Here is a 22,111-nt window from a genome sequence, read left to right as displayed (position 1 = left end):
GGAGGGCATTAAGGTCCTCCACCAGGGATGGAGTAGGGGATCTCCCTGGCGACTACAAAGGCCAAGATTACTTCTTGATCTGGCTGCTTACAGGAAGTATTGTACCCCAGACCACCTTTTTAAAATTAAACTTACTGAGATTTTAGAACGCCATTCCGATTTTATTACTGTTTACACGGATGGGTCTAAACAGGGGGATTTTATGGGCTGCTCTGCTGTGTTTCCCGACACTGTCCATCGGATAGGGCTCCCAGAGCAGTTCTCCGTTTACTATGCAGAACTGTTTGCCATTCTGCAAGCATTAGAGCATATGCACCGACATCGTGGCACGAAATTCATCATCTGGTCCGATTCCCAAAGTGCTCTACACGCTCTTGAACAGATGTACCCAGCAGATCGGATGGTGCAAGAGGTGCAGGACGCACTCCTGCTCTTGCAACAGCAGGGTAAGGATGTGATTTTCTGCTGGGTTCCAGGGCACATAGGGATTCCTGGAAATGAACTTGCAGATGCGGCTGCCAAGGAGGCTTGCTCCATCCCACCTCCTGCTCGCTGTTCCGTCCCCCTGCAGGCCATTACGTCTTTCGTGACTTGGAAGGTCATGCGTTGGTGGGAGGCTCAGTGGCTGGACGTGAGGGATAATAAGTTGCGAGCGGTGAAGGATTCTGTCCGACCGTGGCTCACTTCCTTCCGACAACGACGCGCTGAGGAAGTAGCCCTTACACGGCTTAGAATAGGACAGTGTCCTTTGACACATGGTTTTCTGTTACGTCGTGAGGAGCCCCCAACGTGTCAGACATGTGGGACACAGTTGTCGATACGGCATATTTTAACTGAGTGTGTTTTATATGCGGGTTTGAGGGAAGATTTCAGTTTCCCACCAGACCTACGCTCTCTTTTAACTAATAATGAGGCGAGTGTTGCTAGAGTTTTACGTTTTTGTGTGATGTCTGGCCTTCTTCCCAAAATATTGGGATTGAAGTCTTAATGTGCTGTCCAGTGGTTTGGTCACCCATTATTTGTAAGTGGTCACTCAGCCACCGTTACTTAATTTTCCCTGTTTGTACTGCTATTTTATTTTTAGTTTTATCTCCCTGTTTTGATGTGCTGTGTCCAGTCTTGCAATTTGAACAATACCAATTCTCTCACAATTCGGCTCTGAATTGAACTTTTGGGAACAGGCGCTGATAACCTCGCTGTTGTGCACCCTAAAACACTAATAATCATCATCATCTTTCAAGACATTGTCCATTCCATTCAACTGCTCTTCCAGGTCCTTTGCTGTCTCTGACAGAATTACAATACCACCGGTGAACCTTAAAGTTTTTATTTCTTCTCCATGGATTATAATTCCTACTCTGAATTTTTCTTTTGTTTCCTTTACTGCTTGCTCAATATACAGATTGAATAACATCAGGGATAGGCTACAACCCTGTCTCACTCCCTTCCCAACCACTGCTTCCCTTTCGTGTCTCTTGACTCTAATAACTGCCATCTGGTTTCTGTACAAATTGTAAATAGCCTTTCACTTCCTGTATTTTACCCCTGCCACCTTTAGAATTTGAAAGAGAGTATTCCAGTCAACATCGTCAAAAGCTTCCTCTAAGTCTACAAATGCTAGAAGCATAGGTTTGCCTTTCCTTAATCTATTTTCTAAGGTAAGTCATAGAGTTAGTATTGCCTCACGTGTTCCAACATTTCTGCGGAATCCAAACTGATCTCCCCCCAAGGTCAGCTTCTACCAGTTTTTCCATTCGTCTGTAAAGAATTCGTGTTAGTATTTTACAGCCGTGACTGATTAAACTGATAACTCGGTAATTTCCACATCTGTCTGCACCTGCTTTCTTTGGGATTGAAATTATTATGTTCTTCTTGAAGTCTGAGGGTATTTCGCCTGTCTCATATATCTTGCACACCAGTTGGTTGGGTTTTGTCAGGGCTGACTCTCCCAAGGCTATCAGTAGTTCTAATGGAATGTTGTCTAATCCCGGGGTCTTGTTTTGACTTAGGTCTTTCAGTACTCTGTCAAACTCTTCACACAGTATCATATGTCCCATTTCATCTTCATCTACATTCTCTTCCATTTCCATAATATTGTCCTCAAGTACATCGCCCTTGTACAGACCCTCTATATACCCCTTCCACCTTTCTGCTTTCCCTTCTTTGGTTAGAACTGGGTTTCCATCTGAGCTCTTGATATTCATACAAGTGGTTCTCTTTTCTCCAAAGATCTCTTTAATTTTCCTGTAGGCAGTATCTATCTTCCTCCTAATGATATAAACTGTCAGATACTGTTCTCTTTCTGTTGCCCCTGTTTCTTGCTACTGCTTCCCACCTGTCTTCACCCTCCCCGCCCCCCCCCCCACCCCCACCCCCATTTAACTTTATCAGTTTCTCTCTAGCACTATCCAGTTCAGCCTTAAGGGCTCTAATATTCCGTACTGTTCAGCTATTTTCCTATCCCTTGAACATACTTTGCAATGCCATGGAAGAGACTCATTTACTTCCCCAATTCACCTCCCAGTACATTCCCCCCAATGTAACCATCTGTCCCAACAGCTGCATAGAACCCCAGAACTAACTTTCCTATGGCAATTCAGACACTTCTCACTCATCGTAGTTCACAATCTTTGTACAGAATTTATCTGGACAGTAGCAGTAATATTCTATTAACTGCATATTGCAAGTCACTAAAGTTACATGGAACACTAATTTATGTGGGTACTATTAACATAGTAATGTTAAACACTTAAAATGATATTAAAACTCAAAATTTTTAAATTCATCAGAAGTCTCAGAATGCAAGTGGCCATAGATGTTCAATATTTTATTGTTTTACTTGCTCATCACAGTGACAAGATACTGTCACTTTTACTATTCGAAACATCCTGTTTTGTAATTTGATTCCAATATTGATCCAAGCAAATACATAAATAAAGTATACACTTTATTATTTTACAAAATATGTTGGATCATTCCATGCAAAGAATTAATGTGACTGAGGATTGAATATCAAATTGTGAATGAGTTGATTTTGACTTCTACTCTCTCAAACATGACTTTAAATCTCAGATGACAAGCAAACTTAATCCGAAAAGCAACACTTAGTTTATTTAGCACTAATTGTTTAGAATCACTGTATTAGATCTTCCAGAGACTTCTTAATGACCATTTTTTGCATAGTATGCAAAATCACTTAAGCAGGAGGTTTAAAGAACTGTTATTCTACAAATACTTCATTGATGCAGGATGGAAAAATGGCTGTTTCTTTTATGAGGCTTATACTGAAAGTAAAGATACAGGCACAGAAAAATATCTGGAACCCCATATTTTCATATTAACAATATGGAAAGAATAGATTACTACTCATCTCATAGACGAGGCATCGAGCCACAGACAGATACAATGAAAAAGACTGAAATATTAAGCTTTTGGGCAAAGTCCTTCCAAAATAGAAAATGCACATGCACATGTGCATGCGCAAGCTTCTTATTACATCCAGGACTTTCTGTTTTTTTAATATTTTCATATCAGTATGATGTACGTGTATCTTTACTTATTTTTCCACACAATCAACACACTGATCATACATTTTGTGAGGCTAGATATTTAAGTATTGTAAATGGGTTGCGTATGCACTCTCACCTACTTTATCACTGCTTCTTGAATACCATAATCAGCATCATCATCTGTAGAAGTCTTTCTACACAACTAAATTTCCAACAGAAGATTCAGCATAAAGTCACTTAGTGTGAGACTGGATGATACAACACATTCGGTAAGACTTCCATTCGCTGAATCAATTTGTTTTAGATGTGGTCTTGCAGTCAACATTTTGGCAGTTAATGTGCGCGTAGTTTCAAGTAACTGAGCTAGGGTCCAAAAATTCAGATGATTTCATCAGTGATTATAGGTGCCTCCTATTCCATTCTCATAGCAAACATTTTTTCTCACTTTTAATTTGTAACATACAAGGATCACTCCAAAAGAAATGCACACTACTTTTTTTTAATCCATCTTTTATTCTACATATTTGAAAGTTTTGCAGTGTGTAGATACATCCTTTAGGAACAATATGTTCATTTCTCCACATAATTTCCATCCCTCTCAACTGCCTTACGCCACCTTGAAACCAGCACCTGTATACCCGCACGGTAAAATTCTGGACCAACTTGTTGGCACCACTGTTTGGCAGCGTGCACAAAGGAGTCATTATCTTCAGACCTTGTTCCATGAAGAGTGTCTTTCAGTTTCCCAAAGTGATGATAGTCACATGGAGCCAGGTCAGGACTGTAAGGCGGGTGTTTCAGTGTTGTCCATCTGAGTTTTGTGATCGCTTCCATGGTTTTTTGACTGACATGTGGCCATGCATTGTCGTGCAACAGCAAAACATCCTGATTTTGCCGATGTGACCGAACACGACTCAGTCAAGCTTGAAGTTTCTTCAGTGTCGTTACATATGCATCAGAATTTCTGGTGGTTCCACTTGGCATGATTTCCACAGGCAAGAGTCCTTAGGAATCGAAAAACACCGTAGCCATAACTTTTCCAGCAGAAGGTGTGGTTTTTGAATTTTTTTTTCTTGGGTGAATTTGCATGATGCCACTCCACTGATTGCCTCTTCGTCTTTGGTGAAAAATGATGGAGCCATGTTTCACTCACCTGTCACAATTCTTCCAAGAAATTCATCTCCACCATTCTCGTACTGTTCCAAAAGTTCACTGCATACCATTTTTCTTGTTTCTTTGTGAGCCACTGTCAACATCCTGGGAACCCACTTGGCACAAACCTTTTTTAACGCCAACACTTTCAGTATTCTGCAAACACTTCCTTCCCCTATCCCAACGTAGCGTGACAATTCGTTCACTGTGCTGCATCTGTCGGCAGTCACCAATTCGTTAACTCTCTGCATATTGTCTGGAGTGTGTGCAGTACGAGGCATGCCGCTGCGAGGACAATCCTCAATATTGCCGTGCCCGCTTTCATCACGTAACCTGCTTGCCCACCTACTAACTGTACTACGATCGACAGTAGCATCTCCATACACCTTTTTCAACCTCTTGTGGGTGTTTCCCACTGTCTCATTTTCACACCACAGGAATTCTATGACAGCACGTTGCTTCTGACAAACATCAAGTGTAACAGCCATCTTGAAGACATGCTGTGACAGCGCCACTCATGGGAACAGATTGAACTAAGTAGGAAAACAAGTGGGAAGGATGTATCTCCACACTGTAAAACTTTGAAGCATGCAGAATGGAAACTGTACTTTACAAAAATAGTCTGCATTTCTTTTGGAGTGACCCTTGTAGTTTTGTCCTTTCGTAACAGTTCCATTGTAAGCAGATGAGGATGAATTTCAGCAGCTATTTTTCACTGAAAATTAATTGGAGCACAATTTTAGTGATATGCATATTGACACAGCCCTTTTTAAATTACTTGTAAAGAACGCTGGTTATAGTACTCCCAGCTGACAGTAAATGAAACAGTAGTACTTTAACAGTGTACTGTATTGTTCACCTTTCTGTAAACTTTGAATTTGGTGCCCTTACAAATGAGTTGAAACATTCAGTAGCAGTTTACAGATGCAGATGTACTCTTTGCAAAGGCAGCATTTATTCATTAAAATCTCTGCCAAGGACACAAATACGGGTACATTTGTCATATTTTCCTACTCCTTTTAACATTAGCACCTATGTCCAAGACTTGTAGGTGTTTTGTCAAGTAGTCCTAACACCAAAAGGAGAACAGAGCTGTTGTGTAGCATTGAGGCACTCATTGAATATTGAAGTAAATATTTGTAATATGTAATGATAGATTGGCCTTTTATTTATATAATGAAGAGTCTGAAAATATTGACTCAGAGATGCTTGTTTTCATTGTTCTGCTAAGCATACAAGTAGGAGGGTATAATTTTTGTCAATTACTAACATTTTTGAATTCCATCTCCTATGACAGAAACTCCTACACCCATCCCACTCACCAGCAATATTGACAGTGCTGTGGCTGCTAGTTTGTTCAGGCAGGAAGCAAGCCTCTCTATTGCCCTGCAGTTACGCCAGCATGAGGAGAAAACAGCACACCTGGTACAGAGACAGACTACACTTCTGCAGCAGCAAGAACAGCAATTACAGTTCCTCATTGCTCAACAAATTGAGAGGCAGAAGAAACTTGACGATGCCCTTGTTGATCAACAAAAACGTATAACATTATACTTGGAGGTAGGGCATTGCAACATTTTCATTATTCTGTGCATACGACATAAGTTTTCATCCTGTAATTTATGTTACCATGCCATTATGTCTGACTAGTAGGACCAACAAGGATATGTATTCCCTCTGTTACAAACACGGGTAATCTGCTCTTGACTCTGTGGTTTACTCTGCTGAACTCTTCATTGGCTCTACAGAGGAGTTTTTGTAACCTAAAATCTCTCATGTACACAAACAGTTTGTACATAGACCCACTTCTTTTCAGAGGGACTATCTAGTTAATTACTCATAGCAAAGATCAAGAAATCTGAGTCGAGGGTGTCACAGAATTGCAGAGCCTCTGATTTAAGCACTCCAATTAGTTTTACACCAGAAGACTGCAGTCAGTTCTGGGGGCAAGGCTGCATATAACAAGCTGTGCTGCCACTTCACACACAAAAGTACGCATCTTCACTATGCAAACTTAAGCCAGCATCATTTATGTTGACATGAATTGCAGATTACATCTGGCCATACTCGGTGTTGAATAGTGGCTAGCTTCTTCAACCTCTCGGCTTAGAGTATTTTGTGAATAAAACCATCTAGATCACTTAATAAATCTCATTATTTATTACAACATTCCAACTACTACCATTATCAGATATCTGCAATAAGATTGAAGGAACATGAGGAGTGGCAGGTGTTACATAACATCGAGCTACAACAGATGGAAAATTAAACAGTATTTTTAAAAAGTCCAAAGAAAAAAAATGTAGAATTTGCAAGACAAGGTTCAGTGTAAGTAAAAAAATCTATACCTGAATCAAGGCATCAACTAACAACTTGGATCAGAAAAAGTATACAAAGATGTAAGTACTAGCTGACAGTTGGTGATAATGTTGGGGACATTGCCTTCAAATTATTTTTTTTTTTTTTCATTCATACTTATAAAAGCAGTCAGTCTTTAAATTACAAAAAATCAAATCAAATTGTAATACACAATTTAAATGAGATTACTGTAGTTGCATACTCATAAAATTAATTTTCAGATGGCAGCAGTTATTCCATGTGGAGTTTGACTATACTTGATAACACGTATCCATTATGTCAGCTACACAACAATATCTACATAATAGCTGCAAGAATGTTAGTGTTAAATATGTTTTGCATTAACATGACATTGCAATTACAAAAGTAGTACCTGCCATTATAATTACGCATGTCTAATAAATAATCTGCTACCTTTCCTCACCTCATCAGCAGTATTCTGACACTGAAACTTTTCTTACACCACCAGGGCTTTGAATTGATTAATTTTATCCTGAACATGACTGTGTAGTTAAACTTAATGATATATAGGAAGGAGGTAGGTAATCAGAGGGAATAGACACCCATAAGTAATTCCATCAGCTTTGATCCAGTAGTGCCACCATACAAAATCTTATTTTATGAAATGTATTGTCATTTTAATGAAATTGTATAGAAGATAAAAGAAATGCCTAGTTTTATATTTCTGATTTACAACAGTCGTTTTTGTTAGTTTATGACAATAGTACTCCATTTATGGAATCTGCTACTTTTCTGTCTGTCTTGGATATTTAATACTGGGTACAAAAATTGTGTTAGGTGCAAAATAATGTGCTTAGTCTTAATGGTCTTATATATCAAATTCCTGAAGAAATATATTAAACCACATGTAAGTATTGTAATAATAAAGTATATTTTTCACAGAACATAAAAATATGTTTTCTGTCCTTTTCTACAGCTGAGAATTTCTTCTTAGAAAAAAAGAAAAGATTAAAAGGAAATGAAAGGTTTCTGCACAGACAACTACACATGCATGATGTCGATATAAAAAGTAGCAAACCTCAAAAACTTATTTTTCTTTTGTATTATTCATTCAAAAGCAATTGAATATGTTCACTATATTTATAAAAATCTGAAGAGATTTATTTTTTAGTGATAAACTGAGAGTATTGTATAAAGAAATTGAGTATGATAGTTCATTTAGTTCATTTTTAATTTTCCTTCAGGCTCTTTCAGCTCAACCACTGATTCCTGAAAGTCTGCCTCAACCTTCCTTCATCCCTCCAAGAGAAGAGAAAAAATATCCAGAGACTAAGGTAACAGTTCAGTTTTGAAATGTTTTTGTAATAATTTTGTGAAATGTATTTGAATTATTTACCAATAATGACACTTCAAATGGCATCATTCAGACAAGACAAAAAACAGCTGTAATAAAGAAGCAAAACTGATCTGTACAGTAGCAATGTACACAATCAAATTCAGTTTTAGATGATTTAGCTCTCACTCTTGCAAACAAACAATGAAAAAGCAAAAATAAAACAGTTTGTAATTCTGTATGATAACAGAAGTGTTCTCTCCAGGGGAGCTATAATGTTAGATGATAACATATTGGACCAGCAACTATACTATCAAAAGTTAAAATGGGAGATGATAAAGTCTCATTGGTTTGACTGTGAAACTCAATGTCAAAGCAAATAAAGTAGGTAATAATTTGTATCATAGCACAATATTTCTCTGTTTTCTTTTTTCTGTAACTGTTTCTTTGCCTAATTTATTTTTTCTTTATTTTTTTAAATAACTTCTAGAATATGAGAAAATTATTAGAGAGGTTTTTGACTTGCCATATCGTTCTTGCATCACCATGTGGACATTTCAGTGTTATGTCTTAGAACGCTGCATTCAAAACTGAAGATATTTTTAAACCTGCTGTTAACATGAAAATGTTTCTTCTTAGCATCATATTCATTTTCTTTCAATTCAGTTACTTCTTATAGTTGTGTGTGGTCACATTGTTATCATTAGAATTCATTTCAAATTTCTTACCAAATTCACAGGAAGAAGTACTAATTCAGCCAGATACATTGAGGTGGGAGCAAGAAAAGAAGAGTTTGGAAGAAATCATTGAATCCCTCAAAAACCGACATGTTCAAGAACTGCAGCTTTTGGAAGATTCTTACAAGTAATTTCTAAAAATTGAATTATGTTAAAGCTTTATTGTAAAAAAATTATACTGTCATGAAAGTATCTGTTTCTTTCAGGAGACAGTTATCTACTCTGCAGAAAAGCTTAGAAACACAAGAGGAACACTTCCAGAAGGAAACTTTAAAGCATCAACAACATTTTGAACTTCGTTTGGCTCACTTGCAGGTAATTAGCATATATAATGTTCAAACCTACCCCCATGAACCATGGACCTTGCCGTTGGTGGGGAGGCTTGCGTGCCTCAGCGATACAGATGGCCGTACCGTAGGTGCAACCACAACGGAGGGGTATCTGTTAAGAGGCCAGACAAACGTGTGGTTCCTGAAGAGGGGCAGCAGCCTTTTCAGTAGTTGCAGGGGTAACAGTCTGGATGATTGACTGATCTGGCCTTGCAACATTAACCAAAATGGCTTTGCTCTGCTGGTACTGCGAATGGCTGAAAGCAAAGGGAAACTACAGCCGTAATTTTTCCCGAGGGCATGCAGCTTTACTGTATGGTTAAATGATGATGGTGTCCTCTTGGGTAAAATATTCCAGAGGTAAAATAGTCCCCCATTCGGATCTCCCGGCGGGGACTACTTAGGAGGACGTCGTTATCAGGAGAAAGAAAACTGGAGTTCTAAGGATCAGAGCGTGGAATGTCAGATCCCTTAATCGGGCAGGTAGGTTAGAAAATTTAAAAAGGGAAATGGATAGGTTAAAGTTAGATATAGTGGGAATTAGTGAAGTTCGGTGGCAGGAGGAACAAACCTTTGGTCAGGTGAATACAGGGTTATAAATACAAAATCAAATAGGGGTAATGCAGGAGTAGGTTTATAATGAATAAAAAAAATAGGAGTGTGGGTAAACTACTACCAACAGCATAGTGAACGCATTATTGTGGCCAAGATAGACACGAAGCCCACGCCTACTACAGTAGTACAAGTTTATATGCCAACTAGCTCTGCAGATGATGAAGAAATTGATGAAATGTATGATGAGATAAAAGAAATTATTCAGGTAGTGAAGGGAGACGAAAATTTAATAGTCATGGGTGACTGGAATTCGAGAGTAGGAAAAGGGAGAGAAGGAAACATAGTGGGTGAATATGGATTGGGGGAGAGAAATGAAAGAGGAAGCCATCTGGTAGAATTTTGCACAGAGCATAACTTAATCATAGCTAACACTTGGTTCAACACTCATAAAAGAAGGTTGTATACATGGAAGAATCCTGGAGATACTAGAAGGTATCAGATAGATTATATGATAGTAAGACAGAGATTTAGGAACCAGGTTTTAAATTGTAAGACATTTACAGGGGCAGATGTGGACTCTGACCACAATCTATTGGTTATGAACTGTAGATTAAAACTGCAAAAAGGTGGGAATTTAAGGAGATGGGACCTGGATAAACTGACTAAACCAGAGGTTGTACAGAGTTTCAGTGAGAGCATAAGGGAACAATTGACAGGACTGGGGGAAAGAAATACAGTAGAAGAAGAATGGGTAGCTCTGAGGGATGAAGTAGTGAAGGCAGCAGAGGATCAAGTAGGTAAAAAGACGAGTGCTAGTAGAAATCCTTGGGTAACAGAAGAAATATGGAATTTAATTGATGAAAGGAGAAAATATAAAAACGCAGTAAATAAAGCAGGCAAAAAGGAATACAAACGTCTCAAAAATGAGATCGACAGGAAGTGCAAAATGGCTAAGCAGGGCTTGCTAGAGGACAAATGTAAGGATGTAGAGGCTTATCTCACTAGGGCTAAGATAGATACTGCCTACAGGAAAATTAAAGAGACCTTTGGAGAAAGAAGATCCACTTGCATGAATATCAAGAGCTTTGATGTAAACCCAGTTCTAAGCAAAGAAGGGAAAGCAGAAAGGTGGAAGGAGTATATAGAGGGTCTATACAAGGGCGATGTACTTAAGGACAATATTATGGAAATGGAAGAGGATGTAGATGAAGATGAAATGGGAGATACGATACTGCGTGAAGAGTTTGACAGAGGACTGAAAGACCTGAGTCGAAACAAGGCCACGGGAGTAGACAACATTCCATTAGAACTACTGACAGCCTTGGGAGAGCCAGTCCTACAAAATTCTACCATCTGGTAAGCAAGATGTATGAGACAGGCGAAATACCCTCAGACTTCAAGAAGAATATAATAATTCCACTCCCAAAGAAAGCAGGTGTTGACAGATGTGAAAATTATCGAACTATCAGTTTAATAAGTCACAGCTGCAAAATACTAACGTGAATTCTTTACAGACGAATGGAAAAACTGGTAGAAGCCGACCTCGGCGAAGCTGAGTTTGGATTCCGCAGAAATGTTGGAACACGTGAGGCAATACTGACCCTACGACTTATCTTAGAAAATAGATTAAGGAAAGGCAAACCTACATTTCTAGCATTTGTAGACTTAGAGAAAGCTTTTGACAATGATGACTGGAATACTCTCTTTCTAATTCTAAAGGTGGCAGGGGCAAAATACAGTAAGTGAAAGGCTATTTACAATTTGTACAGAAACCAGATGGCAGTTATAAGAGTCGAGAGACACGAAAGGGAAGCAGTGGTTGGGAATGGAGTGAGACAGGGTTGTAGCCTATCCCTGATGTTATTCAATCTGTATATTGAGCAAGCAATAAAGGAAACAAAAGAAAAATTCAGAGTAGGTATTAAAGTCCACGGAGAAGAAATAAAAACGTTGAGGTTTGCCGATGACATTGTAATTCTGTCAGAGACAGCAAAGGACTTGGAAGAGCTGTTGAATGGAATGGACAGTGTCTTGAAAGGAGGATATAAGATGAACATCAACAAAAGAAAAACGAGGATAATGGAATGTAGTAGAATTAAGTCGGGTGATGCTGGGGGAATTAGATTAGGAAATGAGACACTTAAAGTAGTAAAGGAGTTTTGCTATTTGGGGAGCAAAATAACTGACGATGGTCGAAGTAGAGAGGATATAAAATGTAGATTGGCAATGGCACAAAAGCGTTTCTGAAGAAGAGAAATTTGTTAACATCGAGTATAGATTTAAGTGTCAGGAAGTCGTTTCTGAAAGTATTTGTATGGAGTGTAGCCATGTATGGAGTGAAACATGGACGATAAATAGTTTGGACAAGAAGAGAATAGAAGCCTTTGAAATGTGGTGCTACAGAAGAATGCTGAAGATTAGATGGGCAGATCACCATAACTAATGAGGAAGTATTGAATAGGATTGGGGAGAAGAGAAGTTTGTGGCACAACTTGACCAGAAGAAGGGATCAGTTGGTAGGACATGTTCTGAGGCATCAAGGGATCACAAATTTAGCATTGGAGGGCAGTGTGGAGGGTAAAAATCGTAGAGGGAGACCAAGAGATGAATACACTAAGCAGATTCAGAAGGATGCAGGTTGCGGTAAGTACTGGGAAATGAAGAAGCTTGCACAAGATAGAGTAGCATGGAGAGCTGCATCATACCAGTTTCAGGACTGAAGACAACAACAACAATGTTCAAACAAGAGTGGTGTTTTTGCTAATGTGAGCTTACGGTTGCATATTGAATGATTTCTCAAGGAATTGTTAGGAATGTGAGTATTCTGTTTCATATTTCCAAGGATGTGGCTAGAGTGACATCTATTCCTCAATCTCGTTTTTGCTGTTGTGAAACGGAGGGGAGAGGAGTAAGTGATCATATATTTGTGTGCCTCCGTCTACCAAGCGTCCTCTACAGTATGTGGAGAACATATGTCCTCTTAGTCAACTAATTTAAGTGTACCGAAATCTAGGTATGAAATTGTTTATAATCCATCAAAGAAGGGCATTAGCAAGCACATCATTTTTAAGTTAAAATTTATTTCAGTCAGCACACACATAAACTGTTAAATTATGACATGTTCCACACCCAAGAGAATCGTCTCATTTTTTGGGTCTATGGAATGAAAACTGAATCTAATCTAATCTGAACTAAATGGCTACACCAATTTCAGCTGACTATAGATTATCAATACTCCCATAAACGCTTCTTTGTTAAAGCTTGCCAGGGGTCAAAATCTCCAAGCTGCTTCTACTAGAGGACTCTAGAAAGAGTCTCATGGAAATGTTGCATCCTAACATGCTTTGTTGCAGCCATTGGCTTGGAAGTGTTTATTGGCTGTTGATAATGACTAGTTAGTTAAAACCAGTACAGCCATTAAACAGTTTCTGTGAGGACTGACTGACATAAACTTCGTAGCTAGTAATAGTTTTCATTTCTCAGTTCTGCATTAATAGTCACCCAGTGTCAATGTTTTAATGTAGGAATTCATCACCGAGTTGAAAAGAACCCATGATACAGAATTAACAGCAATCAAACAGAAATATGAGCAGGATATAGAAGCAATGAGAAACCAACACACTGCAGCATTAGAACATGTGCAGGTTTTCCGTAATGCAGAGCTTGCAGCTTTGGGGGAAATTCGCTCATACTCCAGGTATGCTTAGCTATTGCTTAAAGTTTGTTACCATTTCCTTGTAATCCTTTACGCTCTTTTGTAAATATCTTGACACTTTTTTTTAATTTTCAAAAACGTTAATTCCTTATATTATCACTAAAGTGAAAATATATTTATTTGTTAATGATGAGTGAAGACTCATGTTCATCATGGGGGTGGTGTTAAAAAAGCTGTAGACAGGAGTGGTGGAACAAGTGTATGAAAGATGATGTAAGACATGTTAGATTTTTTTCTGTTAGAATTTAATATTTAAGTGCAGCAAAAGAAAATCAGGGAAGGAGTGTAAATATGTCTGTAAGACTGGATTACTAGATCCAAATGGACACTTCTTCTTAGTGCTCTGTCAAAAATTTGGTGATTAATGATCTATTCTCATATAGATATGAATACAAAATTTATTGGCATTGAGCTCATTATATTTGAAACATTAACTTCAAGAAAATAAGGAAAGACACTACTCAAACTACTAGTGCTTCCTTCTCATCTGTTTACTTTTTAAATATTGTTTTCTTAATTAGCACATGAAAGAAAATCAGGTCAAAAATTATCTAGGTAAGAGGCAGGGAACATTGGTGTCACATAGAATGATTATGAACCTTCTTTTTTTTTCAGTGTTTTGAACATTGCTTTGGAAAAAATGGGGCAGAATGCACAAGACATTCAGATAATAGGAGAGAAGCTTTCCGGAGAAAGCATTGCACTACAGGATGCAAAGACAGCAGCACTAGAAGCAAAAGAAAAGGAACTTCAAGGTATGCTATTTGTTTCCATGTCTGTCATCACTTTGTTGCCGAATGATGTGAAACATTTGTGGAATATTGTACCCTTTTGAAGTTCTAATCACTTACAATTGCATATGGTTATAGATTTCCTATCTGTACACAAACAAATTATATGGGCTTCACAATTTTAAGAGTGTGAGAATGTCACTCAAACACAGTTGGAGATTGTCGAGGTACAAAACAAAGCCTAGAACTATAGATAGACATTTTGAAGGAAATGCTTTCTGCAGTCAAGAGAGCAACGTGTGAAACCTTCAGTGACTACCACAGCAGAATATTGTCAAATGATCTTTCACAAAACCGAAAGAAATTGTGGTTATCCATGAGGCTATTGGTAGCACCGAAGTTAGTATTCAGTCACTATTGGACGAGATTAATTGAAGTTGAAAGTAGCAAATCAAAAGCTGAAGTGCTTAATTCTGTTTCCAAATAATCCTTTATAAATGAAAACCCAGTAGTATTGCTCCAACTTGGTTCTCATACCACTGGAAAGATGAGTGAAATAGGTATTAGTGTCAGTGGCATTGAGAAGCAGCTTAAATCATTAAAATTCAACAAAATTCCAGTGCTCAGTTGCATCCCTATTGAATTCTATACCGATTTTGCATCTTAATTAGCTCCTCTGTTAACTATAATCTGCCATAAATCCTTCGAACAAAAAATTGTGCCTAGATGTTAGAAGAAAGCACAGGTCACAGCTGCCTACAAGAAGGGTAGCAGAAGTGATCCACAAAACTACTGTCCAGTATCCTTGACATCCATTTCTTGTAGAATCTTTGCTCAAACGTAATGAGGTATCACAGACAGAATGACCTCCTCAATACCAACCAGCAAGGATTTAGAAAACGTAGATCTTATGAAGCCCAACTGACACTTTTCTCACATGGCATCGTGGAAGCTATGGATCAAGGCAGTCAGGTAGATGCAATATTTCTCAATTTCTGAAAAACATTTGACACAGTATGACACCTATACTTATTATCAAAGGTACAATCATAAGGCATATAGGACTTTTTGATAAGGGAGGATGCAGCATGTTATCTTGGATGCAGAGTCATTGACAGATGGAGAAGTAACTTTGGGTGTACTCTAGAGAAGCATGTTGGGACCCTTGTATATTAATGATCCTGCGGACATTATTCATAGTATCCTCAGACTTTTTATGGATGATGCAATTGCCTGCAAACAAAATTCAGTTCAAATAAAGATGTACAGATATTCAGTCAGACATTGAGAAGATTTCAAAGTGGAGCAAGGATTCACAGCTTGCTTTAAACATTAATAAGTGAAAAATGATGCGCTTCACAAAACAAAGAAAAACCTAGTATCCTGTGAATATAATATTAGTGGGTCACAGTTGGAATCTTTAGCCTCATACGAACACTTGGGTGTATCAGTTACTAGGGACATGAACTGGAACGATCACATGGACTCTGTGATGGGTAAAGCAGGTAGCAGACTTTAGTTTACTGGTGGAATAATAGGGAAATGCAATCAGTCTACAAAGGAGATTGCCTAAAAATCACTCATGTGACCAATCCTAGAATGTTTCGGAGGGGTTTGGCACTCATGCCAAATGGGATTGGCAGGGATGTTAAATGTATTCTGAGAAGGGCAGTACAAATGGTCACAGTTTCTTTAGATCCAGGAGAGAGTGCCACAGAGATGTTGAAACAAGTGAATGTGCAGACTCTTAAAGATAGACAGAAGCTATCTCGAGAAAGTCTGCTGTCAAAATTTGAAGAACTGACTTTAAATGAAGACTCTAGGAATATACTACAACCTCCTACATGTCACTCCCATACGAATCGCAAGATAAGTTAGAAGAATTATATGATACACAGAGACATTTAAACAACCATTTTTCCTGCACTCCATATGTGAATGGAGCAGGGAAAAACCCTAATAACTGGTACAGTGGAATGTACCTTCTGCCATGCACTTCAGTGGTTCACAGAATGTAAATGTAGATGTGGAGGTAGACTTTTGCATTCACAGTGCAGCCACATGCTATGCTGCTTCCATACGCCACATGCAACTTCAATACACTACACTGTTGAAGGATGGGCTAATCCACAAGTTATGAACACTCTTGTATTCTGAAAGTACTTCATCCAAGGTACTCAGTTACATTTTACACAATTTTATACACATTGCTTTATTAGTGGTCATGGCAGACTATTTCATAGTCCATTGTTGCAATTATAGTCCTCGTATGCCCCACACTAGTTACTCAAGGCTCCAGATATTACTGTCTCTGATTCAGTTCCAACATGGATGAATAAATTTTTTCGTCTGACCTTATTAAGACGATATTTCATAGTTCGTGCTGTTGTTGGCCTGGCAGTACCACATGAATGTGTGTATATAGCAGTCGTATAACCAGTTCCTTCCTGTTCACAAGCTATTCTCAGAGTGCACTTTTATAAAACAATTTACACACTTTTTACATTATTAAATCATTCTTTCACTTAATAGTAATGCCGTGGAACTCATCCTAACCTAGACTGTTGGTGCATAATCTGCAACAAAGTGAAAAACACAGTGATAATACCCATCTGCATTCAACAGTGTGGGCATGTAACTTAAAATGTTGAAAGATATGACTGTTGGAATGATAGTTTGCTTACAAAAGCTCAACACAAGAGTAATGACCCCAGTAGCCTTATTATTATATTTTTTTGTATATAGTCTTATTATTATTATACCAGCTGTAGCTGCTTTCATATTTTTTTAAGTATGGTGTGATGCTTGTTTTTAAAGGAATATTTTAATTTTTATTGCCTCCATTAAAAACTGAGTATGTGATGACAACTGTAACAGGATGAGAATTAAAACCTGGAAGGAGGTGGCCCACATGCAAATTAATGTGGTTGTCATCAAGATGATTTGATCCATGGAGTCTGCTTGGTAAAATTATGATACACGTAAACTGTGGTGACTGCTTGATTCAGACTAATACCAAAATGAGCATAGATTGCCCATCAAAGCAGGATGCCATGCATGGGTTGGGGACATCCTGTAGGTTCTCACCTTGCATGCTAGTGGCCAGGAAACAATCTCGGGAGCATCCAGGCACCTGGGCATCTTGGAGATGGCCCATAGACTCACCCATTTAACACTCCTGCATCACACCTTTGAACCTATATCATTAATAATTGTTTCCAGTGTACATTGCTGCTACAAAATCAAGCCCATTGCAGTTAAGGAGAACAATATTGGACAGTTCTGCAACTGTTGTTTAGTAGTAAGGAAACTGGTGGTTGATTGACCAAATAGGACAATAGTGTCAACAGACCTCCATTTTACATGATAAATTCTTCACAGGAAACCAGTCAAGTAATATGTTTTTTCCAAAATGGCATTCAACAAGTTTCTTATTTGTCATCTTCTGGTAAACTATCTGTGATAAATCTGTAGATTTTCTCACTATTCACAACAATGTGCAGCATTTATTGCCACAAACCAATAACAGTTCACATACACAAATGAATGCAAAGTCAGCAGAGCATACTGGTCAATGCAGGCTAGCACAAAACATGGTCTGAAAGGCTCCTCTCCAGTCCATAATCATAAGCCAATTTCATCCACAGTATGTAGACAATCAGTCCAGTCCAGAGACCCACACTCATATGCCATCATAACATTACCGGGTCCTAGTGGCGCTGTAGTTGAAGTCACAGAAACTTCTGATCCAGTTGCAAAGTCCATTTCTGTCAGGCGGTACCACTTATATCAGTGTCCTCTGTACCACAGGATCAATACATGTGATATGAGCAGTGCGCTATCTGGTGGTGTCATTGTGGACCAATTTCTCCATAGTTCCAATAAGTATTTTTCTCCAGTGATGACCCATAGCTGGATGCCTCCTGCCAGATTTCCTTTTAACTTAACACTATTTTATAGATGGCAGCTGACCCACTACCATCCTCACAGAATGGTAGATCCCCTTCTCCTCCTCCCACTCCCCAAGCCCCTCCCTCCCTCCCCTCCACTAAAACCAGATGGTATGGTTCAAAATGATCAGTCTGTGGTGGAAGCTTCCCTAGTAGATGAGCAAAGAGGTCGAAAGTGGTGGTGGTGGGGGGGTTCCATTTCAGTGTGCTCATGTGCCAGCAGCTGTATCTCTACATCAGGTAGTGATGTCCACAGTTGGTGCTGGAGCCCAGCAGATCTCACAGTTGGTGCTGGAGCCCAGCAGATCTGGCAGTTTTTTTTAAAGGCTGATGCCAGAAGGCTAACAGGAGCCTATGACTTCCTTGTGTGTGCTTTGAGGTGCTAGCATTTGGTGGTGGTACTTAAAATATCTCGGGCATCCATAATGGGTGTTGGTTAGTGTGGCAAATGAAGTGGGTCCAATCACTGTCCACCTCATACATCACTCAGCCATGTATAGCCAAGATGATTCCAGGAGACGATCCATCAAGGAGCTCTCCCAAAGTGTGTGCCATACTGGTACGCTAACTCTATAGTGAGGACTTCAGTTGGGTATGGTGCTGGGAGTATCAAATGCAGTAATACATGAGAAAGTGGCTGTGGAAAATCTCCATTGCTAGCTTTTCTTTGACTGAAATTGACCTGTACAGTGTCAGAAAGTGGGTAAGGGTGTCCTGTTTGTTGAGAGGTGACCCCACTTTCTTCATTTGTATCTGCAATTTAAATGTTCACACAAAGTTTTCAGCTGTACCAGTCAAAGCCAGTACTGTGATGAGATGCGAGCTATCATTTCTATTACAGAAGTCCTGAAACAGACCAGGCATAAATTGAAGACCATTACCTGATATGAGTGTGTATGGGGTATCCTCAGTGATGAACATCTTCTCTAAGACGGTCTTGGTAGCAATTGATGTGCTGTTGATGCACATCATGTATCGGAAGTGTAATAACGTGTCCAGCACAATGATCTGCTTGTCACTCAAAAACAGCCCATCCTAACTGATATGGGCACTACCCCACTGTCACAAAGGTGGTCAAGATGAAAACTTCCATGGTGATGTCTCTTTTGTCACTGCATAGGATACAGGGACACAGCACTTCTGTGACCACTATCCGGTATTCACTGTTGTGCAGAGCAGCATATCCTGTGAGACCTATAACTGCTGTGTGACTGAAGTATATGTTTGGAGATTTGACTGGTGGGGGGAAGGGGGGGGGGGTGCTAAGGATATCTGAACAACAAAAATGGTGACAAGAGTTTCCTGCTTGATCCAACTAGACAAATCCACTGACCTTGTTAACTCCCTAGTACTGGCAATTAGTCAACTCCCTAGTATTGGCAAATGCAGTCCGTCCCCCCCCCCCCCCCCCCCCTTGCGAGTAGCTAGATCTACTGCTGTATTTCCTACTCTTGATTATCCCCATGTCTTTTTCAGTGATTTAACTGTAACTTGAAGGGGGTGGTGAACTTTTGTTTATGTATTAGGGATAGGAGATAATGGTGATGCAAGTAATAAAGAGTAATGCGTAGAACAACATAAAGATGAAGTAAAAATTATGCTGGAACTGATATTAATTAAAAATTAATTAAATAATAATAATAATACTTATTATTATTATTATTATTATTATTATTATTATTATTATTATTATCTTTCCTTTCTCAGACGTTATGTCTGGTTAAAAATGGAAAGTGATGCGGACCTTGATCAAGGGTGACTTCTTTTTAACTGTACGGTATATGTTACATTGCATTTAGGAACTTTTGGATAATTGAACATGTATCAATAATTACAGATTTCTGTAGTTATATATATACACGTTTGGATGTAGCTGTATTGCGTTGATGTACTGGTGGATATTGTGTGGTATGACTCCTGTGGTTGATGGTATAATTGGTTTAATGTCAACTTCATCCTGATGCCACATGTCCTTGACTTCTTCAGCCATTTGGATGTATTTTTCAATTTTTTCACCTGTTTTCTTCTGTATATTTGCTGTATTGAGTATGGATATTTCAATTAGTTGTGTTAATTTCTTCTTTTTATCAGTGAGTATGATGTCAGGTTTGTTATGTGGTGTTGTTTTATCTGTTATAATGGTTCTGTTCCAGTATAATTTGTAATTTGTATTCATCGTTCTCCAGTACATTTTGTGGTGCATACTTGTATGTGGGAACGTGTTATTTATTAGTTTATGTTGTATGGCAAGTTGTTGATGTATTATTTTTGCTACATTGTCATGTCTTCTGGGGTATTCTGTATTTGCTAGTATTGTACATCCGCTTGTGATGTGATCTACTGTTTCTAATTGTTGTTTGCAAAGTCTGCATTTATCTGTTGTGGTATTGGGATCTTTAATAATATGCTTGCTGTAATATCTTGGTTTATTGCTTGATCCTGTATTGCAATCATGAATCCTTCCGTCTCACTGTATATATTGCCTTTTCTTAGCCATGTGTTGGAAGTGTCTTGATTGATGTGTGGCTGTGTTAGATGATATGGGTGCTTGCCATGTAGTGTTTTCTTTTTCCAATTTACGTTCTTCGTATCTGTTGATGTTATGTGATCTAAAGGGTTGTAGAAGTAGTTATGAAATTGCAATGGTGTAGCCGATGTATTTATATGAGTGATTGCTTTGTGTATTTTGCTAGTTTCTGCTCGTTCTATAAAGAATTTTCTTAAATTGTTTACCTGTCCATAATGTAGTTTTGTCTACCTGTCCATAATGTAGTTTTTTAAGTCGATAAATCCCCTTCCTCCTTCATTTCTGCTTAATGTGAATCTTCCTGTTGCTGAATGTATGTGATGTATTCTATAATTGTGGCATTGTGATCGTGTAAGTGTATTGAGTGCTTCTAGGTCTGTGTTACTCCATTTCACTATTCCAAATGAGTAGGTCAATATTGGTATAGCATAAGTATTTATAGCTTTTGTCTTGTTTCTTGCTGTCAATTCTGTTTTCAGTATTTTTGTTAGTCTTTGTCTATATTTTTCTTTTAGTTCTTATTTAATATTTGTATTATCTATTACAATTTTTTATCTGTATCCTAGATATTTATAGGCATCTGTTTTTTCCATCGCTTCTATGCAGTCGCTGTGGTTATCCAATATGTAATCTTCTTGTTTAGTGTGTTTTCCCTTGACTATGCTATTTTTCTTACATTTGTCTGCTCCAAAAGCCATATTTATATCATTGCTGAATACTTCCGTTATCTTTAGTAATTGGTTGAGTTGTTGATTTGTTGCTGCCAGTAGTTTTAGATCATCCATGTATAGCAAATGTGTGATTTTGTGTTGGTATGTTCCAGTAATATTGTATCCATAATTTGTATTATTTAACATGTTGGATAGCGGGTTCAGAGCAAGGCAGAACCAAAAAGGACTTAATGAGTCTCCTTGGTATATTCCACACTTAATCTGTATTGGCTGTGATGTGATATTATTTGAATTTGTTTGGATATTGAGTGTGGTTTTCCAATTTTTCATTACTATGTTTAGGAACTGTATCAATTCAGGATCTACTTTGTATATTTCCAATATTTGAAGTAACCATGAGTGGGGTACACTATCGAAAGCTTTTTGATAATCAATGTATGCGTAGTGTAGCGACCTTTGTTTAGTTTTAGCTTGATATGTCACCTCTGTATCTATTATCAGTTGCTCTTTACATCCTCGTGCTCCTTTGCAACAGCCTTTTTGTTCTTCATTTATAATTTTGTTGTGTGTTGTATGTGTCATT

At 38.3% G+C, this 22,111-nt stretch overlaps 1 protein-coding gene across 4 annotated transcripts in view; it reads left to right on the top strand.

Annotated features, from left to right (window-relative positions):
- The window catches only part of LOC126473186 (fas-binding factor 1), a 133,010-nt gene that overhangs the window by 42,810 nt on the left and 68,089 nt on the right, over window positions 1–22,111 (top strand). For all 4 annotated transcript variants that reach the window (XM_050100079.1, XM_050100078.1, XM_050100080.1 and 1 more), the window contains exons 6-11: window positions 5,959–6,221; window positions 8,225–8,314; window positions 9,053–9,177; window positions 9,257–9,365; window positions 13,459–13,631; window positions 14,265–14,404. In XM_050100079.1, the coding sequence (XP_049956036.1) occupies window positions 5,959–6,221; window positions 8,225–8,314; window positions 9,053–9,177; window positions 9,257–9,365; window positions 13,459–13,631; window positions 14,265–14,404 (900 nt within the window). The remainder of the gene's footprint in view (window positions 1–5,958; window positions 6,222–8,224; window positions 8,315–9,052; window positions 9,178–9,256; window positions 9,366–13,458; window positions 13,632–14,264; window positions 14,405–22,111) is intronic.

This window comes from Schistocerca serialis, chromosome 4 (assembly GCF_023864345.2).
Source record: "Schistocerca serialis cubense isolate TAMUIC-IGC-003099 chromosome 4, iqSchSeri2.2, whole genome shotgun sequence".
Taxonomy (NCBI): Eukaryota; Metazoa; Arthropoda; class Insecta; order Orthoptera; family Acrididae; genus Schistocerca; species Schistocerca serialis.
The sequence above is the reverse complement of the archived record's forward strand: the minus strand, read 5'-3'. Positions and strand labels throughout refer to the sequence as shown.